The 22338-nt window shown below is 43.7% G+C and overlaps 2 protein-coding genes across 6 annotated transcripts in view; one reads left to right on the forward strand and one right to left on the reverse strand.

The window, feature by feature from the left end:
• Positions 1-16145, forward strand: part of nfrkb (nuclear factor related to kappaB binding protein) — a 28644-nt gene extending 12499 nt beyond the window's left edge. For 2 of the 5 annotated variants that reach the window (XM_023988054.2, XM_023988055.2), the window contains exons 10-26: positions 2819-2930; positions 3533-3659; positions 3775-3852; positions 3964-4043; positions 4143-4189; positions 4318-4381; positions 4502-4676; positions 4799-4905; positions 4997-5120; positions 5234-5313; positions 8002-8192; positions 8294-8546; positions 8787-8996; positions 9167-9877; positions 11152-11258; positions 11936-12071; positions 12232-16145. In XM_023988054.2, coding sequence (XP_023843822.1) covers positions 2819-2930; positions 3533-3659; positions 3775-3852; positions 3964-4043; positions 4143-4189; positions 4318-4381; positions 4502-4676; positions 4799-4905; positions 4997-5120; positions 5234-5313; positions 8002-8192; positions 8294-8546; positions 8787-8996; positions 9167-9877; positions 11152-11258; positions 11936-12071; positions 12232-12360 — 2731 coding nt within the window. In that variant the 3' untranslated portion in view covers positions 12361-16145. The remainder of the gene's footprint in view (positions 1-2818; positions 2931-3532; positions 3660-3774; positions 3853-3963; positions 4044-4142; positions 4190-4317; positions 4382-4501; positions 4677-4798; positions 4906-4996; positions 5121-5233; positions 5314-8001; positions 8193-8293; positions 8547-8786; positions 8997-9166; positions 9878-11151; positions 11259-11935; positions 12072-12231) is intronic. The other 3 variants (XR_011479939.1, XM_023988058.2, XM_023988057.2) reach the window with 3 other exon arrangements.
• Positions 16146-16281: 136 nt separating this feature from the next.
• LOC111964245 (transmembrane protein 45B-like) lies at positions 16282-21375 on the reverse strand. Its single transcript, XM_023988060.2, has 6 exons — positions 21214-21375; positions 19742-19944; positions 19420-19632; positions 19035-19219; positions 18786-18928; positions 16282-18475 (listed from the first exon to the last, which is right to left on the reverse strand). Exons 2-6 carry the CDS (start codon positions 19929-19931, stop codon positions 18373-18375), a joined length of 834 nt encoding a protein of 277 aa, XP_023843828.1. The 5' UTR covers positions 19932-19944; positions 21214-21375; the 3' UTR covers positions 16282-18372.
• Positions 21376-22338: the final 963 nt, after the last annotated feature.

The following is a 22338-nucleotide window of genomic DNA, read 5'->3' on the forward strand; positions in this document are numbered from 1 at the left end:
TCCAATCAAGTTTTTAATGAAATTGATGGTCAATCATGTATTTGAATAGTTGGATAGTGAATTTGTCTGCGCCCTTAACAACCACCGTGCCAATTATATCGTCCAAAACACGGCTTCTCAGGCATATCCACTTAAATAGATATGCAATACCACACAAGCTGTTCTGGCTTTCAGGTTCGTCTTTTCATTTCACATTCAAGTAAAAACAGTGAGATTGCTAATGAAACACCGATGGCGGAGACAGAGAGCTGGGTTCAAGCGCAGGGGCGCAGCAGGTGTTTATTTTGTAAAGACACCAAGAGGAGGCAGTAGCTGGGTCCGGGGCCAGGCAGATTTACATGTAAAACAATCCACAGGAGGGACGTAGGGTAGAGTGAGCTCTAGTTAGCTCATAAAGGTCATGCACACACAGTGTAGGTGTACTCAAGTGAAATAAGCCTGTGTGTTGTCCATCACACCCTTACGCATCCGAGCTCCGCCTTAATGTTAGACTGAGGAAACTAAAGGTAGTGCAACAACCAACTAATTATAGGCTTCTACGCTCACAGGCTGAGGAGGCAGGTATCGTCTAATGCAGATGTACTCCAAGTGGTGAACAGGTCCCTCTAAGTCGAGACGCAAGAAGTGTGCATTAAATACTTATACTGAAGAGATAGTTGATTTTAGTTTTACGTTTCTTGTTTAGGTACTCCCAGCGGGCAGGCATGAAAGGTTCCATTTCACGGATGGTAACGCAGCGTAGTCAATCGGCTCCTAGCGTGGGCAGCAGAAGGTCATACACAGGAGGACCCGAGCATGCTATAATACTCTGGGCCAAGGGAGCGAGCGCACAGAACGCGTCCTCTCGACTCACGTGGTAGGAGGTATTTGGCTAGTACTTGTTGGGCGTCAACAGTAGTATTTGGGTAGTGTACTCGTAGGGCTGTTTCGAGCTAAAGATTATAACTTAACCGTGGGAGGAGTAGTTATAGCTGGTGGATTCAAGTCGGCTGCCAGCAAAGGTTCAGGTGACACCAGGAGGACTGTCAGATAACTGCTAGGGTCCAGGGGCAGGCAGAAGGTCATTACCACAGGAGGAGTGTGATGGCATAGCATGGTTCCATTGGGCAGGCAGAAGGTCTTGACACACCAAAGGCGCCAACGAGGCTTAGACTCGCGACTCCAGGTGCAGTGCACGAAGGTCCTCATACAATACAGGAGGAAGTCGAGGAGCGAGGAGGTGCGGGAGTGATCGTTCGAGGTCTAGGGGTAGCTAGGGTCCAGGCGCAGCAGTAGAAAAGGCCAAGTACATCATTGATAATCAGCGAGTGCTCGAGGTGTTTAAGCTGCGGGTTCCAGCGGCAGCAGAAAGCGTTCATACACATAGGAGCGTAGGTATCATAGGGTCCAGTGGCGCAGAAAGTCACTTACAACACAGGAGGAGGCAGGTAGCTGGTCAGAGGAGAGGCAGAAGCAGAGAAGGTCAGGAGGAATGGGCCAAAATTCACCCAACTTATTGTGGGAAGCTTGTGGAAGGCTACCCAAAACGTTTGACCCAAGTTAAACAATTTAAAGGCAATTCTACCAAATAATAATTGAYTGTATGTWAACTTCTGACCCACTGGGAATGTGATGAAAGAAATGAAAGCTGAAATAAATCATTCACTCTACTATTATTCTGACATTTCACATTATTAAAATAAAGTGGTGATCCTAACTGACCCAAGACAGGGACTTTTTAATAGGACTAAATGTCAGGAATTGTGAAAAACTGAGTTTAAATGTATTTGGCTAAGGTGTATGTAAACTTCCAACTTCAACTGTAATTTCTGAATTTGCAGTAAATCAACCAGTCAGATGTGCKGCCATACTTATTWGCCACTCCTTTTGCCCCATCTCTTTCAGCTTCAGCCATACAGTTTTTCAATTCCTCATCAATCCAAGGAGCCTTAACAGTTCTAACAGTCAGTTTCTTAATAGGTGCATGTTTATCAATAATAGGAAGGAGTTTCATAAATTCATCAAGTGCAGCGTCTGGATGCTCCTTATCACATCAGACCAACAAATATTTTTAACATRATCCACATAASAGTCAGAGCAAAATCTTTTGAATAATTTCTTATACACTATTTTAGGCCCAGCGTTTGGAGCTTTGGCTTTCCTGGATATAGCCACTATATTGTGATCACTGCATCCAATGGGTACGGATACAGCTTTAGAACAAAGTTTTACTGTATTAGTAAAAATGTGATCAATACATGTGGATGATCTTGTGTTTGTAAACACCCTTGTAGGTTGATTAATAACCCAAAGCAGATTACAGGCACTGGTAACAGTGCGATGTCTATGTACCCATCCCACAAAGATGGCACTTTTACCTGACATGTTAGGAATGAAATATCGCATGCTACAGTAGAGTAGGGTAGAGCTGAGCAGAATAGGGTAGAGTACAGTAGAGTACAGTGCAGTAGAGCAGAGCAGAGCAGGGTAGGGTAGAGTACAGTAGAGTACAGTGCAGTAGAGCAGAGCAGGGTAGGGTAGAGTAGAGTGGCTAGGAGTTTTTCCTAGCCACCGTGCTTCTACATCTGCATTGCTTGCTGTTTGGGATTTTAGGCTGGGTTTCTAAATAGCACTGTGTGACATCGGCTGATGTAAAAAGGGCTTTATAAATACCTTTGATTGATTGATGCTGTTGTATGAACAGAGATGTTCTAACATGACATTCAATGAGTGAAGCAAAATGACAGCTTGACTGATATTCTTGTGCTCCAGATATTTAGATGCTATCATGAATTCAGTTGCACACTGCACACTGCACACCGTACTTTTCTCTCTGCAGGCCGATGGAGGAGGTGCAGAACAGCCCTGTCATGGTGGAGGAGATCGCTGTGAGCTTCTTCAACCTGCTGGAGAACATCCTAAAACTAGACGGCCTCGCCAGCACCACCATGGTATTCACTCAGTTATACCTTCACAAGTATTTTGCTAGTAGGTTTGGCGACATGGTGACGTATGTGATCAGTAAGAAGCTTTGCACAAGCGAGGCAGAAAGGCTCATAGGATCAGGAGCCTATTTCCTGTTTCTGTAGCGGGAGGCAGCTTGATGTACAAGCACACCCCCTGGACAGGACGCTAGTCTATCTGCTGTTTCTGTAGCGGGAGGCAGCTTGATGTACAAGCACACCCCCTGGACAGGACGCTAGTCTATCTGCTGTTTCTGTAGCGTGAGGCAGCTTGATGTACAAGCACACCCCCTGGACAGGACGCTAGTCTATCTSCTGTTTCTGTAGCGTGAGGCAGCTTGATGTACAAGCACACKCCCTGGACAGGACGCTAGTCTATCGCAGGGCCTTACCCACAATCTATCTCCTTACTGCCGAGTGCCAAGCAGAGTTGCATCAGGTCCCATTTTTAGTGTCTTTGGTATGACTTAGGGCGGACACTAACCACAAGACCACTGAGTTGGTATGTGATGAGCTGAACTGTTACTTTGAATTGGAACTGTTGTAACACTTTAAGAGTATATAATGATTCATGTATGTCCTGTTGTTAGTTGGAGGAGAAAGTCCAACAGTGGCAGACATCTCCAGCTAGTTCCCTGAACCCCTGGTTCTCCTCGGCCTCCTGCTGGTCAGAGATGGTGCTGCCGGCCCTGCACTTCCTGGCTGGGGAGACTAAAGGTGACCAGGCAGACATCCTCTTCTCTGCATCGTTAAAGCAGTAATATCATCATCCTCTCATCTTTCTTCTCTCTCTCTCTCTTCCTCGCTCAATGTCTTCCTCTCTCTCACTCAGTCGGTATGTTGGTTCTTCCCAGTGGCTTCACTCCCTATGTGGCGTTCAGGGAAAACTCACAGCGATGGAAATGGATTGGTAAGATCTCCTTTTTGTCTGTCAGATGATCTGTCCAAATTCTGTCACATTGCAAATTAAAATATTTATAGTTTGAGACATAGAGGTTTGTCTCGATCTCATGTCTCGAAGGTCCCAGTCAGGATGGAGAGAAGGATTTGAGTGCTCTGTGTCAGCTGTGGGTCGACTCCAAGGACTTGGTTGTGGTCAAGGTATTGCAAGTACACATTTCCACTTCTCACTACTCTGTCAGTATGGTCGTTTTCTGTTCCCTCTAATACACTTGAATAAAAAAACAATGTCCTCTACAGACAGAATGTGAAGAACTAACAGAGATGACTTCTCCCACCCCTAGAGTGTAAGTTTCCACTATACTCATTTCACAAATGCTCTTACTCTGAATGACTTGGGTAGTGTATGTGTTTATTGCCATAGTGGGATTTAGATTTGATTGAATTACTGTTTGCTGTTCTCTCTGTAACTAAGCAGTTGGACTGACTTCGTGGTGCGGCCCAGCACAGGAGACGAGAGGCATGTTTTCCAAGTGCAGGTCCGTGTCACGTCTCTACCTTTTTAGTCTAGGGTTTGTTCTGTATTGAGTATTATTTACAACGATCACACAGTGTTCTCTGTAATCATTATGCGTCCATGTTCTTGTTTTGATCATCAGGAGCAGCAGCGGTATGACCAGCCACACAAAGCCTTCACCTTCAGAATGCATGGCTTTGAGTCTGTGGTGGGGCCTGTTAAGGGGGTCTTTGACAAGGAGATGTCTCTCAACAAAGCCAGAGAACACACTCTGCTGCGCTCCGACCGCCCAGCTTATGTCACCATCCTCTCCTTGGGTAAGACTGACCCATTCAATATAACCAGTCACAGTCATGTATACACCTGCCATCAGTATGTGGTGTTGTTGCAGTAGCCACAGGTTAGATAGGACTATTCTGCTCCTCCTCCTCTCCCTCAGTGCGGGACGCAGCAGCCCGGCTGCCCAACGGAGAGGGGACCAGAGCTGAGATCTGTGAGCTGCTCAAGGACTCTCAATTCCTGGCACCAGATGTCACCAGTGCTCAGGTTGGATCCTCACGGCGACTGGGTTATTGTTATCGGTCTGTCCTTGTTTGTCTGTGACTGAGCACTGCACCCCATGTAATGTTTCCTGCAGGTGAACACGGTTGTGAGTGGGGCTCTGGACAGGCTGCACTATGAGAAGGACCCCTGTGTGAAGTATGACATCGGCCGCAAGCTGTGGATCTACCTGCACCGCGACCGCGGTCAGGAGGAGTTTGGTGAGCAGCACTTTCTAACAATGGAAAGTGATAAGATCTGAATGTGGTTTACATTGCTTTCCTCAGTAGCCCACAGGCACATTGTTACAACTAATCATTCTGTCCTCATCTAGAGAGGATTCACCAGGCTCAAGCTGCTGCTGCCAAGGCCAGAAAGGCTCTGCAGCAGAAACCTAAACCTGCGTCTAAGCCTGTGAGTCCCACTGCCTCTACTCTGCTGTAATTGTGTACATTCCAACAAATTGAGGTTTATACCTCTCAGCTAATGTACACTGACATACCTCTCAGCTATTGTACACTGACATACCCTCTCAGCTCATGTACACTGACATACCCTCTCAGCTCATGTACACTGACATACCCTCTCAGCTCATGTACACTGACATACCCTCTCAGCTCATGTACACTGCATACCCTCTCAGCTCATGTACACCTGACATACCCTCTCAGCTCATGTACCACTGACATACCCTCTCAGCTCATGTACACTGACATACCCTCTCAGCTATGTACACTGACATACCCTCTCAGCTCATGTACACTGACATACCCTCTCAGCTCATGTACACTGACATACCCTCTCAGCTCATGTACACTGACATACCCCTCTCAGCTCATGTACACTGACAACCCTCTCAGCTCATGTACACTGACATACCCTCTCAGCTACATGTACACTGACATACCCTCTCAGCTCATGTACACTGACATACCTCTCAGCTCATGTTACACTGACATACCTCTCAGCTCATGTCCACTGACATACCCTCTTCGCTCATGTACACTGACATACCCTCTCAGCTCATGTACACTGACATACCCTCTCAGCTCATGTACACTGACATACCCTCTCAGCTTGTATGTAGACTGGAGAATTTGCAACTTTGAATGTGGAAAGTCTTGCTAAACCACTTGTCATTTTTGTCTAGAATCCTGATGATAGGCTGATCAGACTGTTACTATGGAATGAGCTCTGTTGTTGTCTAACATACAGTTGCGACCAAATATATTGGCACCCTTGCACTGTTCTTAAATAATTCCCTATTTCTTCACAAATATACTGAACAAAAATATGAACGCAACATGTAAAGTGTTGGTCCCATGTTTCATGAGCTGAAATATAACATGTAACGTGTTGGTCCCATGTTTTACCAGCTGAAATATAACATGTAAAGTGTTGGTCGAATGTTTCATGAGCTGAAATCAAATATCCCGGAAATGTTCCATACACACACAACATTTATTTCTCAAAAATTTCAGGCACAAATTTGCAGTGGTGTAAAGTACTTAAGTAAAAAGTACTACTTAAGTAGTTTTGGAGGGTATCTGTACTTTACTATTTATATTTTTGACTACTTTTACTTCACTACATTCCTAAAGAAAATAATGTACTTTTTACTCCATACATTTTACCCGACTGGGGTTCCTGAGTGGCGCAGCGGTCTAAGGCACTGCATCTCAGTGCTAGAGGCGTCACTACAGACATCGTGGTTCGAATCCAGGCTGTATCACAAGCAGCAATGTTTAGGAGTCCCATAGGGCGGCGCGCAATTGACCCATCGTCGTCTTGGTTTGGCTGGGGTAGGCCGTCATTGTAAATAAGAATTTGTTCTTAATTGACTTGCCTAGTTAAATAAAGGTAAAAAGAATATATATATATAAAAAAACATGATGCATGTTTTGGAGGYYAAAAAAATCTGTACAAGCTTCCTGTTTTTAACTCTGTCATTTAGGTTAGTATAGTGGAATAACTACAATGTTGTTGATCCATCCTCAGWTTTCTCCTAACACTGTTCTAAAGTCACCATTGGCCTCATGGTGACATCCCTGAGCGGTTTCCTTCCTCTCCGGCAACTGAGTTAGGAAGGATACCTGTATCTTTGTAGTGACTGGGTGTATTGATACACCATCCAAAGTGTAATTCATAACTGCATAACTTCACCATGCTCAAAGGAATATTCAATGTCTGTGTTTCTTAATTTTTTACCCATCTAGCAATAGGTGCCCTTCTTTGCGAGGCATTGGAAAACCTCCTTCGTTTTTGTTGTTGAATCTGTGTTTGAAATGCACTGCTCGACTGAGGGACCTTTCAGATAATTGTATGTCAAATCAAATCACATTTTATTGGTCACATACACGTTTAGTAGATGTTGTTGCGGGTTCTAGCGAAATGCTTGTGTTCCTAGCTCCAACAGTGCAGTAGTATCTAACAATTCACAACAATACACACAAATCCCAAAGTAAAATAATGGAATTAAGGAATATATAAATATTGGGATGAGCAATGTTGGAGTGGCATAGACTAAAATACAGTAGAAWAGAATACAGTATATACATATGAGATGAGTAAAGCAAAGCTATGTAAACATTATACACGTGTGGGGTACAGAGATGAGATAGTCATTAAAAAAAAGAATGTTAAATACTTATTGCACACAGAGTGAGTCCATCCAACTTAAAGGTGTACTCCTGAAGAAGTAAAGGGMTGTGAATACTTTATGAAGGCACTGTAGACATGGACAGTATATGAATAGAAAAGGTGTGTACAGAAGTATTTATATAGGATGAGCCTTGATTAGAATAAAGTATGTGGAACGGTGTGAAAATATTATTAAAGTGACCAGTGTTTAATGACTATGTACATAGGGCAGCAGTCTCTAAGGTGCAGGGTAGAGTACCGGGTGGCAGCCGGCTAGTAACAGTCACTAAGTTCAGGGCAGGGTACTGCTCAGAGGCCGGCTATTAATGGCTATTTAACATTCTGATTGCCTCGAGATAAAAGCTGTTTTTATATTGGCAATGGTGCCAATATAACTGACTGTAACTGTATGTCATGGATGTGGTATGTGTTGATGGTGACTATGCACCCTGTGTGTTATAGAAGTCTGGAAGTAAGGAGGGGGGTGGGAAGACCCCTGGAGGCCTGGAAGCAAGTGATGTGGGGGGTCCCATGTCCCCAACTCCGACCACCCCCACTACCAGCACCCCTGGAACCCCCAAATCACCCCTCGCCCCTGTAGCCACAACCCCCACCAAAGCTGGGATCCCAGATTCAGTCAAGACCAGTCCTGGGTCAGTATAACCCAGATACCATGGATGAACTCTTATCAGGCTCAATTATAGAACTTCTTTATGTTATGTTAGTACTAATGCACTGCTCTCTTCACCCTTAGTGTTCTACTGGTGTCTCCTCCCCCCATGCCCCAGCTGGGGACCCTGTTGTCCAGCAGCCAGTCTGGCCCCCAGGTCTCTCAGCCAGCTACCTCCCAACACACAGCCAGGGTAGTGGGCCACCAGTCAGGCTCTCTCCCACAGGTACGAGTGGTTTCTTCCCAGACAGCAGGAGGACAGCATGCCACGCTGCTGCACCAAACCCCTCATCAAATCAGAGTGCCAGTCACCATGGGAACCAAGGGCATCACGCAGGTTAATCACTGACTATTCTGTTACCCACAAAACAATGCAATGCTTACTATCAAGAGAACTGAGTCTCTTCAGTGTTACATCGATTTTGAGTTAAAAACATTTACCTAGAATTTGCACCATATTTAACTGTATTAATCAGACATGGTCTTGAACCACAGATAAGAGGCATGTGTTGCTGTAATACACTGGTGCATGTGATTGAAGGGTTGTGTTTCTCCTCTCTCCACCCTAACTGAGCAGGCTGTGGTGTCATTACCACTGAGGACCCAGTCTGCTGGTAGCCCCATCCAGGTGCAGGCGTCCAGAGGGCAGACAACCCTGTCAGTGTCAGGCCTGACCACTGCTGTTACTGTACTCAAACCTCAGACTGCGTCCCCTGGCAGCCCAGCACACAACCCTACCTCCCCCGCTGTCCGACAGGGAGTCACCAGCCAGAACATCATCAAACAGGTGAACAGGAAGTTATTACAGTTCATTAGGAGGCATTTAAGGATTTACATGTAAATAAGGTTTAAGATATTTATAGTTTCGCTGTGATGTGTTCATGAAAGAGATTTGTTTTTTCATTTGTCAGAGTATTTCCTGTATGTTTTATTCTCATGTAATTTATCTCTCTAAAGGTGGCTATCACAGGCCAGTTGGGCATAAAGTCTCAAGGTAGACCGGGTCTTCCAATAACGGCTACCAATCTTCGCATCCAGGGCAAGGATGTGCTCCGCCTGCCCCCCTCCTCCATCACCACAGACTCTAAAGGACAGACGGTGCTGCGGATCACTCCTGACATGATGGCCACCCTAACTAAGTCCCCTCTCACCACCGTCAAACTCACCCCCGACATGTTAGGCACTGCCACTACCAAGAGCATATCTGCTACTCTCCATGTAACTCCACCCCACTCCACCTCCAGCCCAGCCTCCTCCTCGGGTGAAGTCCGGACCAGCAAGGCCTCTGCTGGCACCACCACCCTGTTGAAGGCTGCAGGGGACACGATCCGCCTGATGCCCACCCTAGCAGTCACTATGGCCGAGCAGAAGACCAGAACCTTCTCCACCGTCTCCTCGTCTGACTCGAAGAGTAGCACCACCATACGGATCATGCCCGGCCTCGGGATCATCCCACAGAAACAGGGCCAAACCATCACCATGACTACCACCACTGGCAGCAAACCAGTCTCCACTGGAGCCGCCACTGTCACCATAGCCACCAGCGTACTGGCCGGAGCTAAAGGGGTGACGGTAGGCTCTTCTGCCTCAGGCTCCCTGACTCTGGGAACAGCCACAGCTACTGTCCGCCAGGTCCCCGTCACAGCCACAGTGGTGTCCACACAACCAGTAAGACCCACAGCTTCATCAACATCACCATTAACTCCCCTCTTATATCTACTGTGGGATTCAGGATGGTTGTGTAATAACAGGAGTGTAGCAATTCTTTATCCAGACACCTTCTCTGCCTCTGTTGGGAGGGCTAACGTGGGATCTCTCTTATTTTCAAGACATTCTATATAGCCCCATTCTATATAGCCACATTCTCTATAGCCCCATTCTATATAGCCACATTCTCTATAGCCCCATTCTATATAGCCACATTCTCTATAGCCCCATTCTATATAGCCACATTATATATAGCCCCATTCTCTATAGCCCCATTCTATATTTATAGCCCCCATTCTCTATTAGCCCCATTCTATTATAGCCCCATTCTATATAGCCACATTCTCTATAGCCACATTCTATATAGCCACATTCTCGATAGCCCCATTCTCTTTAATAGCCATCATCTCGATGTCCACCATTCTCTATAGCCACATCTCTATATAGCCACATTCTCGATAGCCACATTCTCATTAGCCACAATTCTTATAGCCACATTCTCTATCGATAGCCCATTCTAGCTTATAGCCCCATTCTATAGCCCCATTCTATATAGAGCCCCATTCTATATAGGCCACATTCTCTATAGCCACATTCTCTATAGCCACATTCTCTATAGCCACTTCTATATAGCCCACATTCTCGATAGCCACATCTTCTAATAGCCACATTCTCATACACTCTATAGCCACATATTCTCGATAGCCACATTCTCGATAGCCACATTTCCTCGATAGCCCCCATTTCTATAGCCACATTTCTCTGATAGCCACATGTTTTATATAGCCACATTCTCGATAGCCACATTCTCGATAGCCACATTCTATATAGCCCCATTCTCGATAGCCTCGATAGCCTCGATAGCCACATTCTATATAGCCACATTCTCGATAGCCACATTCTATATAGCCACATTCTATATAGCCCCATTCTCGATAGCCACATTCTCGATAGCCTCGATAGCCCCATTCTATATAGCCCCATTCTATATAGCCCCATTCTCTATAGCCCCATTCTATATAGCCCCATTCTATATAGCCGCATGCTCTATAGCCGCATGCTCTATAGCCCCATTCTCTATAGCCCCATTCTCTATAGCCACATTCTCTATAGCCCCATTCTATATAGCCGCATTCTCTATAGCCCCATTCTCTATAGCCCCATTCTATATAGCCCCCACCACCCCACCTTTTAAAGGATCATCCAATGATTGTCTCCCTCTTTTATTTCCCCAGGGGAAGTTACCAGCACGGTTCACAGTGCCTCTGTCTGTCCTCAGCCAACCACTGAAAAGTAAGAGTGTGATGACCACGCCCATACTGAAAGGAAACCTCAGTACCAAGTGAGTCCTCATGTTCAGTTCAGCCTTAAAGGAAAACTCTACCCCAAAACTATCTTTTAGTCCATTGTTGACATAGTCCCAAAATGTTTTGCTTGTCAGCAATCAAGTTTTGAAGATATGTAACTTTAAAAATACACAAATCATTCCCAAATGATGTTGAATTATTATTGATTATCATACGATGCAAAACGCAGCATCCTATGAAGCAAAATGAATAGAATATGTTTCTAAACACGTCTACATTCATTTGGATGTTACCATAATTACAGATGTCCTGAATTAATKGTGTATAATGATGAGTGAGAAAGTTAGACGCACAAATAACATACCCCCAACACATGCTAACCTTTCACCATTACCAATAACAGGGGAGTTTAGCATTTTTGGGGGGGTATGATATTTATGCCTCTAACTTTCTCACTCATCATTATTCACGATTCATTCAGGATGTGTGAATTTGTCCCAATACTTTTGGTCCCCTAACATGGGGGGACTATGTACAAAAAGTGCTGTAATTGTTGGATATATGGATGAAAATACCCTCAAATTAAAGCTGACAGTCTGCACTTTAACCTCAGTCATTTCAGAAGTGCTGGAGTACAGAGCCAATACAACCAAAACATTTTCACTGTCCCAATACTTTTGTAGCTCACTGTGTATGTATATGGTCGGTGCAGTATCAGCAGTCTGGGCAGGAACATCATCCTCACCACCATGCCTGCCGGTACCAAGCTGATAGCTGGGAACAAGCCAGTCAGCTTTGTCACGGCTCAACAGTTACAGCAGCTGCAGCAGCAGGGACAGGCCACACAGGTCAGTCAGCAGCTCACCTGTTATCCGTTACTCACCCAGCTCCCAAACAAATTACATTCTGTTGCAGGACAATAATTGTTCCTAACCATGTGAAGGGGGAACTCCTGACCCATCAGGTATAGTAGTTGGTAGGAGTGGCTGATGTATCTGTCTCCTCCAGGTGCGGATCCAGACGGTGCCAGCCCAGCAGCGCTCTGCAGCAGGCTCCCCCAAGTCAATGTCCACTGTCGTAGTCACCACCGCACCCTCACCTAAACGGGCCCCGGACCCGCCACCACCAGCACAGTGACACGCATTCCCTAAGCCAGCTACTGCTCTGTGCAGTGCCACCGCTCCAGAGGCAGGTGATGCCTKGGAGCCATAGCCCAACTCTGCTCTCTCAATGTTTAGGACGGATGTCTGGAGATGAACACAGGAGTAATCCCAGGACAGCATATCACTAGACCATTTATAGACAGTGGTTTCACCTGACATATCTGTTGTGCAAGGCTAAGTTTCAGCAACACTAATGAAATAGCCTGCATTTAGGGAGTAAACGTTATTTATAATAAGAGTTACATGGAGAAAATTGGACCTCTTTGAAATGAAAATGAATGGCCCTCCCTCCAGCAAAATATATTTGACCTAAACCCTCCCTGAACACACAATAATAATAAACCTAAGTGGATAGCAGAGTACGTCTAGCGTTTAGACTCACTTCTGGGACAGACCAGAGCCTTACATATGCAGTTTTACAAACTGTTCTTCGTCCTGTAAGCATTACATGGCAACAAAGGACTTTTGAGAGCGCACATGGCTGTGGGCCAGAAGGTTGTGGGTTCGCAGACCAATGTGAACAAGAGCAGGGTGGAAAGATCTGCTTTATAGTAAAAACATTGCATGAATCTAGTATCATGTCATGCAGTTCTACGTAATTTTACATATTACAATATTTTTTTAATGCCACACAAATTACCAAACGAAGGGACAGAGAGAGAGGCCTATCTGTTCGTCTTGTCATATTTCTCCAATGTCAAATCAGTGTGTCTTGTTTGCAACGACACTGGCCCTGTTTGCAAATAATTACATCTGAGATGTCATTATGAATCTGAACATGGTACTTTCAAAAGTTAGGCCTACCTTTCCATCCCAGACAGAGTAGGCCTACCTTTCCATCCCAGACAGAGTAGGCCTACCTTTCCATCCCAGACAGCGTAGTCCTACCTTTCCACCCCAGACAGAGTAGGCCTACCTTTCCATCCCAGACAGCGTAGTCCTACCTTTCCACCCCAGACAGAGTAGGCCTACCTTTCCACCCCAGACAGAGTTAGCCTTAACCTTTTCCATCCCAGACAGAGTAGGCCTACCTTTCCATCCCAGACAGAGTAGCCTACCTTTACATCCCAGACAGAGTAGGCCTACCTTTACATCCCAGACAGCGTAGTCCTACCTTTCCACCCCAGACAGAGTAGGCCACCTTTACATCCCAGACAGAGTAGGCCTACCTTTCCATCCCAGACAGCGTAGCCTACCTTTCCACCCCAGACAGAGTAGGCCTACCTTTCCATCCCAGACAGAGTAGGCCTACCTTTCCATCCCAGGCAGAGTAGGCCTACCTTTCCATCCCAGACAGAGTAGGCCTACCTTTCCATCCCAGACAGAGTAGGCCTACCTTTACATCCCAGACAGCGTAGTCCTACCTTTCCATCCCAGACAGAGTAGGTCTACCTTTCCATCACAGACAGAGTAGCCTACCTTTCCATCCAGACAGCGTAGTCCTACCTTTCCACCCCAGACAGAGTAGGCCTACCTTTCCACCCCAGACAGAGTAGGCCTACCTTTCCACCCCAGACAGAGTAGGCCTACCTTTCCACCCCAGACAGAGTAGGCCTACCTTTCCACCCCAGACAGAGTAGGCCTACTGACGCAAATGTAAGTTTTAACTGCTGGCTACTCTTCCTCCATGGCTTAACCCAGTGAGAGAAGGTCGTAATGTGGCTTCCTAAAAGCTGTCTGGGTTTAAACATATTTTATTGTACAGAAAGTGAATAGCTTAATCAATTGATAGTGACAGAATTAGATTGCTTCCCAAGCGAAGTCATTTTTTTGTCTTCTCGGATATAAGAGGTTGTAGATCAGCCTCTCAATGTCAAAGAAACGAAACAATGATACATGTTGTTTCTAGCATAAAGCATCGCGGACGAAAGCGATTTTATCGATCACTTTATATAATCGGATCCATTCTATTTTCTTCAAAATCTTAAGATAACAAGGGGTAGGGCTGTGCTTTTTGCCATTCTCTTTAGTAAAAAGTAGGCATATGACATAACATCTCATACCCTCTCAATTCGAGTCTTGGTTTTAACTTAACAGCCCTTCAATGACACGGAGGTAGGCTATTTAAAGAGTGGAGGAATTGACTGACAAATGTATGGATATAGCAGCAGCCTAATTTTTTCTGTCAAACAGGTAGGCCTACCTCTTATTTCTTAAATAAGAAGGAACAGGCTCCAACACAAAGCCCTCTTGTTAGTAAAGTCTAATAAAAATGAAMATGGTTCAAATGAATTATGCCTACTTTTAGCACCATGAGCTGTCCGTTTCTGATTGATTGTGCCGTGGCTGCTGCTCTCAGCAACACAATGTAAGTTSCTCGAACCTGGCTTATTATTTAACTCTGGTAAATAGGCCTACATCATGGGAAAGAAACATATTGTTTTTAATCAAATCTATTATTGTAGCAAGCTATCAAAGTTTACTTCCGATCCTCCTCATCTTCACCCTCCTTCTCAAACTGAACTGAACAGACCATGGGCAAGATAGTGAATATTTTGGACTAGGCCTAATAAAATATTATTTTTGGAAGAAGCCTTTGACTCTCCTCCTGAACTACCATCATAGGCCTACACAGCACAGCATTGGTTAGGCAGTACACAAAAAAGGTTTTTGATCAGCAAGAGCAGAGCAGGCCGGGACTCAGGGTTGGAATATTCATTGCGGTGTGTAATGCAGCCTAGTTTTATTTACACCATCCCGGCAGCTATCTTATAAATATAACTTTGTTCTGTGCTTGTCTGAGGATGCACTTCATAGCCTACAGCAGGGATCATCAGCTAGATTCAGCCGTGGGACCATTTCTTCCTGGAGCGGATGGTCAGGTGGCCAGAACATAATTACAAATCATTTGTAGACTGCAGATTGACCACAAGAAGCCCAAACGGATATAATGTTTGACTAAAACAATCATTTCAAACCTTATTTACATTTGTATATGATCACGTGTCTTTCTATTATGCGTGGAAATACTTGGCAACAGATTTCTTAAATTAAAACCACTTGGAGCTGATTTCCTTGTGTTTTTACAGTCTTTTATGTCCAACAATGAAAATTCCACACCAAAAGAAACTTGTGGGACCAACTAAAATGTGGCCCGCGGGCCGCCAGTTGGAGAACCCTGACCTATAGGGTATGGGTCATTTGATTGAGACCACACTAAATAGCGTATAAGGGCACTTAAATAGCATGCCCTGCGGAGAATTATAGATGAGGGGTGGCATCGGGCACACATCGCCTTATAAGCAACTAATTCTAAAACACTGAGAAATATAGACATTTCATCAATTACAAATGATGACGCTCCCCTGGACTAGATGGAGAAAATACTAAACACTCTTCTTGAATAAAATTGACTAAGCATGACCCTCCCCCATTTTCCTCCAGGTACCCATTTATGTCAATTTCAATCCATCCTTACTGTAAGCTTTCTTACAGTAGGTGTCAGGCAAGGCTCGGTCAACAGCTTGTACAAACTAGACTGAAACTAGCCTAGTTTCTACTAATGGTAAACAGACAAAGTGTATTTTCACCTTACTCATTGATCTTTATAAACAAATTCAAGTTGATTGCTATTTATTTCTATCCAATTTAAAGCCAGACTGGTATGATGTCTTATCCAGTAAGCAGATACATTGTTCTAGGTATCCTTCATCTCTAAGTCTATGGAGGGCCTTATCATTGCAATTACTGACCATTTGAATGCAAAGTTTGTGGTTCCATCTTTAAGACATGGTATAAAATATGATTGCAGTGTAACCTCTCTTGACATCCTTGTCAGTGATTTGTCGTTGTTCATTTCTTGATGATTCTGGTTGTAATATAGTCTTATTTTTTCTGTGGTTGTGAAAGTAGAAGTATTTTGTACCTAAAAAATAAATAACTACAGTACAATGAATGAAAAAAATATTTTTGCGATTTATTGGAAATATATACTGAACAACAATATAAACGCAACATGCAAAAATGTCTAAGATTTTACAGAGTTACAGTTCATATAACGAAATCAGTCAATTGAAATAAATTCATTAGCCCTAATCTATGTATTTCACATGACTGGGAATACTGTTGGTCACAGATACTTTTGGTCATGTAGTGTATGTGGACACCTGCTCATCAAACATCGCATTCCAAAATCATGGGCATTAATATGGAGTTGGTCCCCCCTTTGCTGTTATAACATCCTCCACTCTTCTGGGAAGGCTTTCCACTAGCTGTTGGAACATTGCTGCGGGACTTGCTTCCATTCAGCCACAAGAGCATTAGTGAGGTCGGGCACTGATGTTGGGCGATTAGGCCTGGCTCGCAGTCGGTGTTCGATGGGGTTGAGGTCAGTGCTCTGTGCAGGCCAGTCAGGTTCTTCCAAACCGATCTCGGCAAACCATTTCTGTATGGACCTCACTTTGTGCACGGGAGCATTGTCATGCTGAAACAGGAAAGGGCCTTCACCAAACTGTTGCCACAAGAACCATGAAAAACAACCCCAGACCATTATTCCTCCTCCACCAAACTTTACAGTTGGCACTATGAATTGGGGCAGGTAATGTTCTCCTTAGTTGATCAGGCTGTTGATTGTGGCTTGTGGAATGTTCTCCCACTCCTCTTCAATGTCTAGTTAAATAAATAAGAACAATGGCTGCGCGAAGTTGCTGGATATTGGTGGCAACTGGAACACGCTGTCGTACATGTCGATCCAGAGCATCTGGTGAGTATTCAGGCCATGGAAGAACTGGGATATTTTCAGCTTCCAGGAATTGTGTACAGATCCTTGTGACATGGGGCCATGCATTATCATGCTGAAACATGAGATGATGCCAGTGGATGAATGGCGCGACAATGGGCCTAAGGATCTCATCACAGTATCTCTGCATTCAAATTGCCATCGATAAAATGCAAATGTGTTCGTTGTCAATAGTTTATGCCTGCCCATACCATAACCCCACCACCACCATGGGGCACTCTGTTAACAACGTTGATATCAGCAAACCGCTCGCCCACGTGACCCCATGCACGTGGTCTGTGTGAGGCCAGTTGGATGTACTGACAAATTCTCAAAAATTCCTTTGGAGGCGGATTCTGGTAGAGAAATTAAATTATATGGTGACAGCTCTGGTGGACAATCCTGCAGTTAGAATGCCAATTGCACCCTGCCTCAAAACATGAGACATCTGTGGCATTGTGTTGTGTGACAAAACTGCACATTTTGAAGTGGCCTTTTATTGTCCCCAGCAGAAGGTGCACCTGTGTAACGATCATGCTGTTTAATCAGCTTCTTGATATGCCACACATTCAGATTGGAAACATAGGATCAACACTTTACATGTTGCGTTTCAATTTTTGTTCAGTGTATTATCTTTGGTAATCCATTAGACATTCTGTTTTTTTTTTCCAGGATGGAAGGAAGTACGTTGCTCTATAGCCACAGGCAGGATGAGCACATGTTTAAACCGTCTTAAGAGGAGAGGAAACCCTGTCAGGTAACAATGTCCGGTGTTCATGTTTCACTTCAGGGAGGAAACCTCAAAGGAATGCTAGTACATTTCACTTATCTTGACAATCATAAATTAGCTTTTATAGTTTGAATTACATGCATTTGTAAATCATTTTATTTGCAATTAATTTGGCCTTAATCTGAACTCAACAATACATCTCATTATTTCATTGAAAAATATCACTCAAAATAAAAAATATACACGCTAGCACGGATACAAATGTTAATGTTAAAAAAATGTTAATCAAACTTCAGACAAAAAAATAACAATTGGAGAAAACAATAACAGTGATCTACTACTGTACACACCAGTGGAAGCTGGTGAGGGGAGAGCGACTCAATAATGGCTGGAACGTAGCTAATGGAATGGCATCAAACACTTCCATGTGTGTTGATGTAGTGTATTTGATACTATTCCGCTCCAACCATTACCACTAGCCTATCCTCCCCAGTTAAGGTGCCACCAACCTCCTGTGGTACACTTCATGATCCATCCGCTTACTCTTCATCAGAATCCTGCAGCAGAGCCTTCTGGGAGCTGGATGTCTTTCTCATCCCGATCTCTATGTCACCTCCCTTCCCTGCACATCTTTGTACACAGCTGTTAGGACCAGAGAAGAAGAAGCCATAGGTGGAAGTTGMCCGATACTGGCAGTGAATTTACCCAAGCTATATTAATGTAATGAGTTAGTTTATTTCGTTCAAGTTAAACTGAAATTTACATTTTAGTCATTTAGCATTCATCTTAAGATAGCTAGGTGGGATATCCACATCTCAGTCATAGTAAACACATTTTTCCTCAATAAACTAGCTATCAGCAAAGTCAGTGCTAGTAGGGATAAAGTTAACTGACCTATTTGGAGACGGTATAAAAGCGTATGGATGAAACGTGGATAAAGGAAGATGCTCACCACCAGCCCATCCAGTAGTTGATGCCAACGATCAGCAGGGCCACAGCTAGATGCCAGCAGAAGCACATGGTGACGAACATGGTGTTATCGTGTGCCTTCAGATCCCACTGTACTCCGTTTAATGGGTACAGCACGAATCCAATCTGAAAGAACAAACACATTTGCTCAGTTTTTCTCTGAGAGTGTGATTCATGAGATCGACTCGTTTGAAAATGACAGTGGTTCATTTGGTGGTGGTTACTGTATTACCTGAAAGAACCAGGAGCCTTGCAGGATGGTCATGCTGGTCCTGAGAAGTTCCAGTATGATGTTATCTCGCATGAACACCTCCAACAGGGTGCTGGCCGCCACACCAAACACTGCCACAAACAGCAGGGAGTGGATGTGGGTATCCAGAGGAGGGCGCATGTGCACATGGAAGTAAAACAGAAACCCTGGAGGGGAATGGAACATCCTGGAATATTAACACAACATGAAGATAACATATAGTCAGTGTCTACAGTTCAAAGAGCAAGGAAATACTATTTGTGATAACTATAACAATTATCCTGATGGTAAGAATACCTGCAAATTAAAATACGCCTCAAGTCTGCTAATGACTAGAGATGTACAATCAACCTTTTTGACACTGTACCTTCAATGAAAAAAGCCAGAGAGAGAGCAAGACGGTCAAGACCAAGTGGGACTGGAAGCGGCGACATACTGAGGACTTTAACAATTCCCCAGATGCCGAAGAAGAAGTACATTGTGCTGTGCTGCCAGTTCATCAGCTTCACCCAGGACTTAGTCTCTCTGAGGTACAGGTGGCCATGGGGCCCATCGGGCACAAACTGCTCTGCCATGATGCCTACAGAATGACAGAACAACATCTAGGTCAAATGTGGTTGAGAGATTCCATAGTGTAAAATCCTGAAAGAGAGAGTGGTACAAATAAGTGCACCAAGGAAGACACTCACCCACAAAGGCTAAGAAAATGATGAGTGCCCCCTCGATTAAGTCGATTCTGTTAAAGAACAGGGGCAGTTTTTGTCTTCCTTTAGGCTGACGCCTCCTCCAGCAGTGTCGGAGAGGGTARTTCATTGACCAACACAGGCCTAACAGCAGAAAGCAGCTGCCAGGAAGGGCATGTCCCTTGAAGTTGGCCATCCTCCTGTCAAAACTGAAAAATTTGAAATATATTAATGATAAATTAAATGAGCAATAAATCATAAACAAGTTGTTTTGTGATAATAGAAAGTACCACAGAGAGTAATTGTTTGAGCAACTTTACAATTTTCACAACTTTAATAAAATATGCAAAAAGGTGCGTATGAGCTAAACGATGCAGATGGAAATGATTTTGTACTAGGACTATTCAGTCATCCAGAATGAAAGTATATTTGTTTTTTTATCTTGAGGTCAATTTAGAACACGCATTGTGTCCTGGCAATGACTCCCATGTATCCGGGAGATAGATACCAGTCCTAAAGACATTTATCTTGCAAATTAAAATGCAAATCCATTTGTGCAGTCCAAAATAGAGCTAGATGGTTAGAGATAACATAGAGGTGCATAGTAAAGAGAGAGAGACCAAGGTAAGACAATTCTGGAGTTTGCACACCGGTTTGTAGTTTCCAGTCATGTCAGATAATTGATATAAAAAAGCACTTGTGTGATCATAGTAAATTTTACCTTTAAAGAAATGCTGTACTGAGTTGAATATGCATGTGCTGTGTATAATAGGTCAATGTTGCTATGTTGTCTGTACTGGGGGAAAAAACAAGAGTTGGTTGTGCGGGTGATGTCCTTTAAGTAATGCTGGTGGGATGTCACTTACTTATTAGGCATCACAGTAGGCTGGAGTTCGATCCTTTTTATTTTTTMGTTGTTGGTGTAATGTATTGTATACCTTTGGTTGGTTACTGTTTATTTTTGTTTGACAGAGGACGTGTGTGTGTGTGTGTGTGTGTGTGTGTGTGTGTGTGTGTGTGTGTGTGTGTGTGTGTGTGTGTGTGTGTGTGTGTGTGTGTGTGTGTGTGTGTGTGTGTGTGTGTGTGTGTGTGTGTGTGTGTGTGTGTGTGTGTGTGTGTGTGTGTGTGTGTGTGTGAGAGAGAGAGCTAAAAATGAGGAGTGGTAAACTATCTGTCAGACAAGTTTTTCTCGACCGGTCGCCTTGCATTCAACATTGCATAAAATATTGCCTTATTTTCTGTTCATTTTTAAAACTAAGAATTGTTGATTTTGAGTTTCATTTGAGTATTTCTCCTCTTCTGTCTGGTCCTATAAATGAAACCGTCAGACTTGTTGACATGTGGGGCGTTACCAGATTAACACCGGAGACTTTGTACCCTTACTCATCAATCATGAAAGAACACTGTTTTTTTCCACTATTAATAAACTGTATACAAAACAACCATAAAAATCCAGAGAAAGTTTAAAATGTGCATACCTTGTTTGTTGTTACAGAGCAGTTGGACGACTGCTCCCTCTCAAATCAGTGAATCCTGTTAGTTGAGATGAATTGCAATAACAGTAGCCAACCTGTCTACACCTGCTTGTCTACCTGTATTGAAATCATCATGTGARGCTGCTCTTGCTTGCTCTGCATGACTTGACTGCGACCAATGAGCACAACCCCCAGGGTTCTAATTACAAATGGAAACACATGGTATGCTTATTTTAATTATCTATTTATTAAATTAATGTATTTTTTGTTGATCATTGTAGTGCATCAATGGAATTATGTGAGACACCTGCAGTGTTTATGCCTACTTCAATAGGCTAATAAATACCGGTTTCATATGCAAACAGTTTGATCTAGTAATATACAGTGCCTTCAGAAAGTAGTCACACCCCTTGATTTRCCCCCCCACATTTTGTTGTTACAGCCTGATTTTAAAATGGATTAAATTGATATTTTTTTGGTCACTGGCCTACACACAATACCCCCTACCCCATTTTCAAAAATTGTACCAATTAATTATGAAAAGCTGAAATGTCTTAAGTCAAGTATTCGACCCCTTTGTTATGGCAAGCCTAAATAAGTTAAGGCGTAAACATTTGCTTAACAAGTCACAAAATAAGTAGCATAGACTCGCTCTGTGTGCAATACTAGAAAATCATTTATAACTAACCCAAGATAGTTCAAACGGGTGCTTCAGCTTTACAGCCCCTGTGACATGTCTGGGTTACCCCTTCTGTCTATGATAATAATGTTTAATGTGATCTTTGATTGACTACCTAATCTTTGTTCCCCATACATACAATTATCTATAAGGTCCCTCAGTCGAGCAGTGAATTTCAAACAGATTCAACCACAAAGCCCAGGGAGGTTTTCCAGTGCCTCGCAAAGAAGTGCAGCTACAGTATTGGTAGATGGGTATAAAAAAAGAAGCAGACATTAAATATCCCTTTGAGCATGGTGAAGTTATTAATCACACTTTGGATGGTGTATCAATACACCCAGTCACTACAAGATACAGACGTCCTTCCTAACTCAGTTGCCGGAGAGGAAGGAAACTGCTCAGGGATTTCACCAATGGTGACTTTAAAACAGTTACAGAGATTAATGGCT

The sequence above is a fragment of the Salvelinus sp. IW2-2015 genome, linkage group LG5 (genome assembly GCF_002910315.2).
Source record: "Salvelinus sp. IW2-2015 linkage group LG5, ASM291031v2, whole genome shotgun sequence".
Lineage (NCBI taxonomy): Eukaryota > Metazoa > Chordata > Actinopteri > Salmoniformes > Salmonidae > Salvelinus > Salvelinus sp. IW2-2015.